Genomic DNA, 12127 nt, shown 5'->3' on the forward strand with positions numbered 1-12127 from the left:
TGATATTAATTTGTCCCACCAGCACAGGCAGCTGATACAGATGAAGACTTTGTTTACTGACAACTTAAAATTTTATAACAGCAAATGCTGGGTACCACACAATGTATTTGCATCTTTTTAAAAACACTTTTTGTTTCTTTTTAATTTCATAGTAAGCAGGAACACACATATTAGCAACATTTACTCAAAAGCACATTTTCCTAAACCCAATTATTCTCTTAATTAGTTTAGTAAACCTCGTTAAAGTAGCAAATGTTTTCAAAGAAAGAGTAACCCAAATCCTGCTGCTGTTGCTAAGAGTAGACAAAATTGTTTTCTAGGCCAAGAAAAAAGAAAGAAGTCAACACCCCAAATATTTGCTAATTGGATGCCTTTCTATGAACAAGGAATACTTCCAAAAACTCTTTTTATGTTTAACATCAAAAATTATTTACACATCGCTTTCCTATAAAAATCTGACAATTGTTTTATTTTTATTAAAATTGTCATTTTTAGTTTAATGAGTAGCAGATAAAAAAAAAAAACATTCAATTTAATGCATTTTTAGCTTAATAAAACATGTTACCTTGAACACCACCACTGATGAGATAATAAAATAGTTTATTAAATGTTGGCAAAAGTTGGCAATGATTTTACCAACAATCTGTGCAATAAGTGGGAAGTAAAGTCTTCTGGTACTTGCCTGTGTTTCCCGTTCGTATGTGGAGCCGGCCTTTAACAACATTGCAAACTGTCATTGGGCTGGATGCTGAGCGTCGACCAGGATCTTTGTCAGTCAGTAAGGTGTCCTCTCCTACATAATCTGTGGTCAGGACCTTCAATTCATGAAGAGCCTGGACGGCAGATCTTCCCTGACGCAGCATGTACTGGGGAGGGAAAATGTGAAAAAACAGGAACCACAGTAGCACACAAAAGAAAGAAAGAAAGAAACAAAGAAGCAAACAAAGAAAGAAGCAAACAAAGAAATTTAAACATGTATAATGGAGCTGGATAGATGAAGCTGGGGTCAAACATTTCCACTTATTTCTGAACTACTCCATTAAATCTGTGTAACGAAGAATGTTATGTATTTCAGCCTGAACAACTTAATAACAGACTGAGGTTAACAAGAGTCTATCTGTCTGATCAATAACTGCAAAGTTAAACAAAACTTAGAAATCCTAATGTGTCTAATCCTCTTATTAATGGGTTAAAAGGCCGAAAAAAAAGACGTGTTAATCTAATCGATTACTAGAGGGGACCGGAGCAGCACTTGTAAACAAAGAATACATTTTGATTGTATTACATATCAGAAAAATCCAGGCATACCAGTTAACATGAAATGTATTTTTTCTGTTTAGCTCTTTCCACTAAACAATTAGTAAATGCATGACGGATGATGAACTTTCTAGCAATCAAGGTATGGCATCATTCAACCATACAAATTCAAACAAAACGCTGCTTGTAAACATTTTCAAGTTTGCGCTAATAACCATGACAACAATTATAAAATGCAATTTTCAAACATAGGTATTTGGAATATAGTTTAATAGGTGATGGCCATTGACCACCTGGTCATAAAATAAAAAGTCAAAATAAATTTTTTGCGGATTTCTTATTTTATGAAAGATCTGACTTTCTGCTCTAACTTAGAGTGAACAATTTTAGGTATCAGTTAAGTACTTAAAACTGAAGTAGGAGGCATTTTAAGGTAAATGTCATTTCCAAAACAGACCTGAACATGTCTGCGGTTCATTTAGGCTCAAGGTGAGTGAGAGAGAACATTTAAAGCAGATAACAGGAAGACTCAATGGGGAACAGCAAACATTATTTTTTTTTTAATTCTTTTTAGATTTTAGTACAGTTTTGGAGCATGTTGGATTAAAAAATGGAAACAGTGTTTTGGAAATCTAAGAGTTAAAGTTATGATCTACATAGTCTAGGAAATACACTGCTCAAAAAAATAAAGGGAACACTTAAACAACACAATATAACTCCAAGTAAATCAAACTTCTGTAAAATCAAACTGTCCACTTAGGAAGCAACACTGATTAACAATCAATTTCACATGATGTTGTGCAAATGGAAAAGACAACAGGGGGAAATCTTTGGTGATTAGCAAGACACTCAATAAAGGAGTGGTTCTGCAGGTGGGGACCACAGACCACTTCTCAGTAACTATGCTTTCTGGCTGATGTTTTGGTCACTTTTGAATGTTGGTGGTGCTTTCACACTCGTGGTAGCATGAGACGGACTCTACAACCCACACAAGTGGCTCAGGTAGTGCAGCTCATCCAGGATGGCACATCAATGTGAGCTGTGGCAAGAAGGTTTGCTGTATCTGTCAGTGTAGTGTCCAGAGCCTGGAGGCGCTACCAGGAGACCAGTACACCAGGAGACGTGGAGGAGGCCGTAGGAGGGCAACAACCCAGCAGCAGGACCGCTACCTCCGCCTTTGTGCAAGGAGGAACAGGAGGAGCACTGCCAGAGCCCTGCAAAATGACCTCCAGCAGACCACAAATGTGCATGTGTCTGCACAAACGATTAGAAACCGACTCCATGAGGATGGTATGAAGGCCCGACATCCACAAATGGGGGTTGTGCTCACAGCCTAACAACGTGCAGGACGCTTGGCATTTGCCAGACAACACCAGGATTGGCAAATTCGCCAATGGCGCCCTGTGCTCTTCACAGATGAAAGCAGGTTCACACTGAGCACATGTGACAGACGTGACAGAGTCTGGAGACACCGTGGAGAGCGATCTGCTGCCTGCAACATCCTTCAGCATGACTGGTTTGGCAGTGGGTCAGTAATGGTGTGGGGTGGCATTTCTTTGGAGGGTCACAGGGCCCTCCATGTGCTCACCAGAGGTAGTCTGACTGCCATTAGGTACCGAGATGAGATCCTCAGACCCCTTGTGAGACCATATGCTGGTGCGGTTGGCCCTGGGTTCCTCCTAATGCAGGACATTGCTAGACCTCATGTGGCTGGAGTGTGTCAGCAGTTCCTGCAAGATGAAGACATTGAAGCTATGGACTGGCCCGCCCGTTCCCCAGACCTGAATCTGATTGAGCACATTAGGGACATCATGTCTCGCTCCATCCACCAACGTCACGTTGCACCACAGACTGTCCAGGAGTTGGCAGATGCTTTAGTCCAGGTCTGGGAGGAGATCCTCAGAAGACCATCCAGTCTCATCAGGAGCATGCCCAGGCATTGTAGGGAGGTCATACAGGCACATGGAGGTCACACAATACTGAGCCCCATTTTGACTTGTTTTAAGGACATTACATCAAAGTTGGATCAGCCTGTAGTGTGTTTTTCCACTTTAATTTGGTGTGTGACTCTGAATCCAGGCCTCCATTGGTTAATAAATTTATTTCCATTGATTTTTGTGTGATTTTGTTGTCAGCACATTCAACTTTGTACAGAACAAAGTATTCAATGAGAATATTTCATTTATTCAGATCTAGGATGTGTTATTTGAGCGCTCCCTTATTTTCTTGAGCAGTGTATGTAACAAACACTAAAACTAATGTTTTAGCGATGCCAGCATACCTATCACACTAATTGCTAATATAAGATGCTAAATGGTTAAAAAATAAACAGTAACTCATTTTGTCTGTTTTAGAATGGTTTACGAAGACTTCTATGTTGTGACATCACCCTGGAAAAAATTATTTCAGCCCTGTTCCCATATCCTCTAAAAGAAAGAATACATCCGTATTACAGCTTGAAAATAACTAAATCAATCAGGTTACCTGATACTGGAAATAAACCATGAAATTATGGTCAATGTATCTAATGACTATATCAGTCTGACAAATAACCCTCAGTCATTCACCTTGAGCTCGATGGCTGTAGAACCGATGAGGAGCAATGAGTCACTGTCCCAGATGTCGATGTGCATGTTGTGGAGGGCCAGGTAGCGGAGGAACCAGCGCTTCTCTCCTGTCTTCAAGAAACAGTCATCAACTCTGAACTGTACCTGCAGACCTGGAGAACCTTGAAGAAGAAGACAGGACACTTCAGAAAACATCTATGCATTTGAATTCTACATGACAGCAACATTTAGTCAGCTGGATGGGCAATGTGTTTTGTGCCTGCATCTGATACCGATCTAAGTGATACAAAATGCTAAAGCCAAAAGAGAGGGGTGCCGTTATGGTTTTCATAAAATAGAAAGAAAGGAGCAAGAAACATTTGGCTTGATTTGGTACCAATTTTGTATTATAATATTAGAAAATAATATTGCAATTTCATGTCTTTCTAATATCGTGCACCCCTATTTGGTACAAACATCTACACAATTCTTTGTATGCACTTCATCCATTACCTAGTATGCATCCATACTGTAAGTGTATACCTCGAGGTCTGCCTCTAAAGGCGTATATTTGACACATCATCACAAATATTTATATCACCCTTTTCCTTCCACAAAGGTGACGTTAAATTTGAGAAAAAAAAAATTTAAATGTCAACTCAAGTGTCAACCTTATTGATGCCTCTGAGCTGGCACTGTAGCTGTCTACTGAGAGTCATCAGGCCTGATAACTGAGAGAACAGAAACCTGAGAGCAGGGGGCCATTTCACAAAGTCAGTCGCCCCTGAAGGTTACGACAATTCAAGATGATACAAGCACCTTACAGAGTGATTTTACAATGTGTCACATAAAAAAACAGCTAAATCAAAACATCTACCATTGAGCCTTTCAAAGACTAGTGAATATTCTTCATTGCTCAAAAGTGAAATGTTCCTTTCTCTGTAACAAAGTGTTAAAACATCAAGACTGAAAATGATAGCTGTTCTAAAGACTAGAGAATGTTTTATTTTCACTAAATCTCTTCAGAGTAAAGCCTAGATGTTGCCTGTGAATTTATAGAACATCCTAAGATGGTCTGATTAATTTACAAAAGCAAAAACAAGCAACCGATGTGAGCAGTTGAGTTGGTACAGCATGCATTGTGTTGCAACTCAAAACTTGCCTGTGTGTTAATGTTTTGCACGACTGTATCAAAGATTTAAGGGGCGCCTATGAGCTAACAAGACTATCAAAATTCTTGCCCACAGCCTCCCTCCAGCCCTGTATCAAAAACTCGACACTGCTTTTACTCCCTGGGGATAGAAACACAGTGGAGCCACTGGCTGAATAAAAGTGGTGCAATGAGGAGCTTTGGTAAGAAGGCTGTTCGTTTAAAGAGACCAAAAAGCCCCATAAACTCAAAACAATATTTTCCGATCTGTGTTCTTTTTCTCTTACAATCACACCTATGCATTTTCTGAGCATGTTGGTACTCTTTAAAGCCACTTGTTAAGCCAGGAACTGGCTTACTTTTATTAAATATTCTCAGTTTGGTTGCTTGTCTCAGAACAGTAGTTTTTCACTAATGTAACCTAATAATGAAAACTTTTAAATGTCTCATGGTAGTCTTGTTGAGCATCTCATGTTTCATAAAAATTAAATACAAGGTTTTTTTGTGTGTTGTCAACAGATTTTATTGTAACTGCTTTTATTTTGGCCCAAAATGTTTTATTGCAGATGCACAGACAAATTGTCTGGTGACTGGTAACAGATGATTATTTGATTGACTGCACCATACATAGGCACAACCAGGTTACTTTGACAAGAACACTCTTCAATTCTGAAGTCGTTACTGACTGAAAAAGACACAAAGATATTTATATTCAGTATCAGTGAAGCGTTTAAATATGAATTAAAGGACCAGATTTGGAGACACCTGCTCTAAGGAATACACACAGAGACATAATTTACAGGTACTAATGCTTACTGAGCTAATCACTAATATAATATGCTAAAAAGACTTAAAAAGGTGAACTCTAAATCATTTTGTCTTTGTTTTACATTAGTAAAACTGCTTTACAGCAATTGCACCTGCTCCTAAAATTAATAATTAATGACCGCTCACAGCAGGATGGCCAGAAAAAAATGCTTTGAACTGTGTTATTAGATCTTCTCCTTATTTTTAAACAGACATTTACCACAATTGAAATTGTCGTGAATGGAGCTTTAGAAAAAAACAAACATCACAGAACTCCGATTAGTGCACCTCTATTTATGGTGATGAAAATGTGAAAGTAAAGTAATCTTGATAAAGACAGAATTATCATGATTGAAACTTTTGTTACATGAGATATTGTTCAAAATATAAGGATCAGTAGAGCAAATGTGTCTGTGTGCAACAGTCATATCACAGGTAACACTACGACAAATAAGGCAAATTAGGAAACAACATACAGCTTCTTTGTTGGGTGCATCAATATTCCCATGTTTGTTTTATTTTTGATGTTCAGTCTGTAAAAAATCTATTTGACATAATTTACTCTTCTTTACCAGTTTCTAGATACATAGGATTTTCTTTTATTCATTCACAGTGCATAGAGTATGTATTCAAGGTATTAGGCATGAAGGCTGTGTATTTCCGCAACTGAATTACTAAAGAACAGAAAGTTTTTCTCTCCAGATCCCTCAGAGAGCTCTCTGCAAGGACCCTACTGCTTGTGTTTCTGCAATTCGATCTCTCCCTTGTTAGAGAACACAATCAATGGGTTACAGTTTAATTGTGAGCCTTGAAATGTCTTCACTCCTACAGAGGGGAGTAATAATAACAACCTCGTCAGGAAGACGGACAGCAGGGTTTCCTCTACAGTGTTTGGCATACTGAAACCAATTGTTTAGTATTCTGAAATAATAAAAGAAGGCTCAATACGCCTTCCAGGAAGCTTCCAGAAAGCTTTTAGCTGAAATAACAAAACCTGTAGTTTTTTTTTACAGTTCTGTCACCTTGAAATCATTTTGAGACAGGAACTCCTGAATGTAGATTGTGATTCTCAAGCTGGGTTAGGATATAGTTAAATACAGCTAGCAATAACCTAAACACACACTACAGTTATCCTGTGATACAATCTAAGTTTTTCACAAAAAAATGCTCCTTCGAGGATCATCCATTTTTCATAAGGTAATATTATATAACTCTTTCTCCTTTAACCGAACCTAGAATATTTCCTCTTTACTCCTTCAATGCACCTTTCTCTCACCAAACCACCTGCTACCTCTCTCCACTTGGAGTAATAGTTCTCTCAGCATGCTCTTGGTTTGTGTGCTGTAAACGAGTAGGAATAAGATCGCAGAGGGAGAGCATGATAGAGAGAGACAAAATGTGCTGTGTGTTTCTGCTAAGAAACCAGGGGGAGCTGACAGATCTGGCCCAAGGGGTTGTAAAGAGCTGCGTGCGTGCAGCAAGGCCTGCCGACAAGGAGTGGCACCCAGCAGACGTCCCCCTAACCTGGATGGCCTGTTTGGTGTTTGCACAGCATGCTCACCTTGGTTGAAAATCCTGCTGGGGATCAACAAGCCTAACAAGACGGCGAAGGCTCCAGGTGAAGAAAGTAGTGTGGATTCAGAGTGTGTATAACTTCTTGAGACTGATGCAAGTCCAAGCAAAAAACTAGGCCAAAACTAAACATAAAAATATATAGTGGCAAGCAAAAGTATTTACCACTTTTACAAAAGAATCAGAAACAGAATCAGCTTTATTGCTAAGTTCATACATACAACAAACAGGGAATTTGGCTCTGGTACACTTTGCTTTCTTTTTTTGCGTTATAAGATATATTCTGCATATATCTTTATGTCCTTAAATACATGCAGGGGTTGGACAATGAAACTGAAACACCTGGTTTTAGACCACAATAATTTATTAGTATGGTGTAGGGCCTCCTTTTGTGGCCAATACAGCGTCAATTCGTCTTGGGAATTACATATGCAAGTCCGGCACAGTGGTCAGAGGGATTTTAAGCCATTCTTCTTGCAGGATAGTGGCCAGGTCACTACTGGTGGAGGAAAACGTTTCCTGACTCGCTCCTCCAAAACACCCCAAAGTGGCTCAATAATATTTAGATCTGGTGACTGTGCAGGCCATGGGAGATGTTCAACTTCACTTTCATGTTCATCACACCAATCTTTCACCAGTCTTGCTGTGTGTATTGGTGCATTGTCATCCTGAAACACGGCACCGCCTTCAGGATACAATGTTTGAACCATTGGATGCACATGGTCCTCAAGAATGGTTCGGTAGTCCTTGGCAGTGACGCGCCCATCTAGCACAAGTATTGGGCCAAGGGAATGCCATGATATGGCAGCCCAAACCATCACTGATCCACCCCCATGCTTCATTCTGGGCATGCAACAGTCTGGGTGGTACGCTTCTTTGGGGCTTCTCCACACCGTAACTCTCCCGGATGTGGGGAAAACAGTAAAGGTGGACTCATCAGAGAACAATACATGTTTCACATTGTCCATAGCCCAAGATTTGCGCTCCTTGCACCATTGAAACCGACGTTTGGCATTGGCATGAGTGACCAAAGGTTTGGCTATAGCAGCCCGGCCGTGTATATTGACCATGTGGAGCTCCCGACGGACAGTTCTGGTGGAAACAGGAGAGTTGAGGTGTACATTTAATTCTGCCGTGATTTGGGCAGCCGTGGTTTTATGTTTTTTGGATACAATCCGGGTTAGGACCCGAACATCCCTTTCAGACAGCTTCCTCTTGCGTCCACAGTTAATCCTGTTGGATGTGGTTCGTCCTTCTTGGTGGTTTGCTGACATTACCCTGGATACCGTGGCTCTTGATACATCACAAAGACTTGCTGTCTTGGTCACAGATGCGCCAGCAAGACGTGCACCAACAATTTGTCCTCTTTTGAACTCTGGTATGTCACCCATAATGTTGTGTGCATTTCAATATTTTGAGCAAAACTGTGCTCTTACCCTGCTAGTTTAACCTTCACACTCTGCTCTTACTGGTGCAATGTGCAATCAATGAAGACTGGCTACCAGGCTGGTCCAATTTAGCCATGAAACCTCCCACACTAAAATGACAGGTGTTTCAGTTTCATTGTCCAACCCCTGTATATACAATATACTCAAATACAAGGTGGAATTGTGAATTCAGTATGAGGTTGTTTGGTACTCTATTAAATGTTCAACAGAGAAACAGCCTGGGGGAAGAAACTGTCTTTGTGGTGGCTGGTTTTAGTGAACAGTGCTCTGTAGTAGGGACTTGAAGGTAAAACTCTAAACAGTTTATGTGCAGGGTGTGAGGGGTCTGCAGAGCTTTTTGCAGCTCTTTTCCTAACCCTAGACCTGTATAAGTCCTGGATGGAGGGAAGGTCAGCCCTGATTATTCTCTCTGCATTCCTGATTATTTGTTGCAGTCTGGACCTGTCCTGTTTTGTGGATGAGCCAAACCACACTGAGATGGATGAAGACAGGTCAACTTTTTAAATGTTATTGTTTTGGAATATTATGTTTGAGACTTTATTTGTAAAAACACAAATATTTCCAAATTACACTTAAAACAACTTCAATACAAAATATAAAATTCCAAAAAAGCTTCTTATAAACTCTTCAGAGAATCATCCTTTTTTTTCAGCAAATTACCATGTCAGTTAAAGGAATCTGCATCTCCTGAACTAGAAAAGCTTCACAACAAAGACTTACATTTTTCTCTACATTGCCCTGCAAGCATACTTATCCCCATTGAACTTTTTTTACATTTTGTCACATTACAACCACAAATTTAAATGCAGTTTGTTGGAATGTGTTGTGACAGACCAACACAAAGAAGTAGATTGAATAGAAAGAGTGTAAAAAGATTCATTTTCAAGTTTTGCTGCATATTCTGAACCGCATTTTGGTCAGGACTTTGACTAGAGGAAGCTGTAAAAGCTGTAAAAGCCATTATCAGAAGTTTAATGGTTAAGGGCATTTGTTAGGGTGATGCCTCAGGGAGAGTGGATGGTTGTTCCTAGGTAACCTAGTCACCTCTGAACCCGAGAAGGGTCTGGGGTCATTAAACACAGACTCTTTGAAGTGTTGAGATAACACTGTCATATTCTGGTATAAATACTGTGTGTAAATGTTGATCGGGGCTCTGTTTCACTGACTAACCTCAGTGACAGGGTCTTCAAACGCTGAATGCCTTTGAATAAAACTTATAAAGACAAAGTCCGGATTTTCTCTTGTTATGAGTCAACTTCTACCCACTTTGATAAGAAAATTCCACAACACAGCTTTACTTCTGGGATTGTCCTGTATTTAATGACTTTGTAAGAGTTTCTTTTAACAAGTGCTTTCTGCTGCATTGATGCAGTAATCTGGGCAAAAGGAGGTCCAACCAAGTATTAGAAGTGAACATACTTTTCAGAAGACTGACATTTCTGATTAAAATATTTTTTTGTTAATTTTATGTAATATTCTAATTTTCTTAGACACTGATTTTGGGTATTCATTATATGTCACTAATAACATTAAAAATTACAAGGCTTGAATTTAAATATGAGTTTCACTTTTTGAAATAAGACAACAATGAAGCTTTTCACAATATTCTAAAGTTTTTGAGATATACATGTAATGATGTGACTTCTGAAGAAGACTGGTTCCCTGGATTTGATTTGATTTAGGGTTAACAGCCAAAGCTTTTAGAGTTTTAATTGTAAAAAATAAATCAAAACCATTTATCTTTGAAAGAGTTCTAAGCAAATAACAAAAAACCAATACATAAAAATAACAAGAAAGCACTGGTGAAGTTCATCAAAAGGTATCTAGCAGAATTTCAGACCTATGGGAGATGATGATGAATGTATCTAATCAGAAAATAACTGAGTGCTGAGTTATTTTAATGAAAACACCAAACACAAAGCATCTTCTCAACCAGGAAAATTATTCATCTAACACTGAAGAACCGTGGTGGCAGCATTATGGTGTGGCTATTTGGGAGTGTAGCAATACATTCAGTTTATGAGGTGAGACTGTGCATAATACTGGACTAAACAGAACAAGACAAGAGTGTAGCAATACTTCAGGGAAAACTCAGAAAATCACAGATTTTTTAAGGTGTCACTAATAGGCTTCAAAAGTGAGATTCGTCTCAATTTGACAAGAAATAGTGATACGTTTTAATATCATGCAAGAGAAGAAGTTGCAGCGATGTTTGTAGTTCTCCATAGAAGTTATTAAATCTGAAGAAATTAAAACAGAGATGCAGTATTCAGTATGTTAATAACCCTCATGAACATCCCAGAGGTTTATGAGAAAGCATATAAAAAAATGATATAGCCAAAGCCCACTTGAATAGAGCCCTTCAATATGAAGCAGTTCTGCTTTTATCAGTATCCAAAAATCCTAAAGCAAGATGTGCTAAATTTATAGAGGCATAACACTGGAGATTCGTAGCTGTAATTGCTGCTGAAGGAGTTCAACAAAGTATAGACTTTGTGGAGTGAATACTTAAGCACAAATCAAGCTTTTAGTTATACAAGCAAAAATCAATCTTAAGTAACTGTTGTGACATAGCTAAACGGGAAAAATGAAAAGGACGTTCAAACTTCTCGGAGAAACCAGAAACAGTCCGTCGTACACAATTCCACTTGCAGCTAAAAATTTGTCACATTTCCACTTTAAAAAGATGAGACAGTTTTAAGCAACAATCTACAGCATTCGTATCTTAGGGCATTTAAAAAGAGTTTAAATTACATGTGTAATTTGACCTTTAACATAAAACTTGTTTCTCGACTAAAAACACAAGACAAAATGATCTATTACATAAAAATGCTAATTCCTGTAATGTATGATTTACACTTTCTCTTGTCGATGAGTTTAAATTTGTTCTTTTTAAATTAATATGTACACACATCTGACCGTTTTATGAATCCTAAGAAAAAGGATATTGTGGATTTTCATTCAGGCTATTTGATGCCAGCTGGTTCTAGATAATGCGTTTTCAGCTGGCAGATTGTCTGTAGCTCAAACTGGCTTTGTTTAAATCTGAATCCCCACACAAGGGGGGGGGGGGGGGGACTCAAAAAGCTACAAACCATGTGCTAAAGATCAGAAACAACACTAGATAGCGGTGTGAGACATGCCAAGGATTCTTTACATTTCTGTCTTAGAAATAACAGTTTCAATAGTTTCAATATCTCTCTGTTTTGGTAGAGTTTACGGTATATTACTGCAACAAAATAATTTAATTTACAGCTGTTTTAAGCAATTTCATTAATATTTAAAATAAATTATCTTCTTTGCATGAAGTGTTTCTAGACTTCATGCAATTATTCTTCTGAACAAAT

General features: G+C 38.6%; 1 protein-coding gene across 8 annotated transcripts in view; it reads right to left on the minus strand.

Moving 5' to 3' along the window:
* The window catches only part of LOC124872321 (nephrocystin-4-like), a 277448-nt gene that overhangs the window by 74009 nt on the left and 191312 nt on the right, over nt 1-12127 (minus strand). For all 8 annotated transcript variants that reach the window (XR_007039267.1, XM_047372196.1, XM_047372205.1 and 5 more), the window contains 2 exons: nt 3825-3985; nt 683-866 (listed from right to left, as the gene is read on the minus strand). Coding sequence is in view for 7 of the 8 variants with exons in the window: in XM_047372196.1 (XP_047228152.1) it covers nt 683-866; nt 3825-3985 (345 nt within the window). In the remaining variant the exon portion in view is untranslated. The remainder of the gene's footprint in view (nt 1-682; nt 867-3824; nt 3986-12127) is intronic.

The sequence above is a fragment of the Girardinichthys multiradiatus genome, chromosome 1 (assembly GCF_021462225.1).
Source record: "Girardinichthys multiradiatus isolate DD_20200921_A chromosome 1, DD_fGirMul_XY1, whole genome shotgun sequence".
Taxonomy (NCBI): domain Eukaryota; kingdom Metazoa; phylum Chordata; class Actinopteri; order Cyprinodontiformes; family Goodeidae; genus Girardinichthys; species Girardinichthys multiradiatus.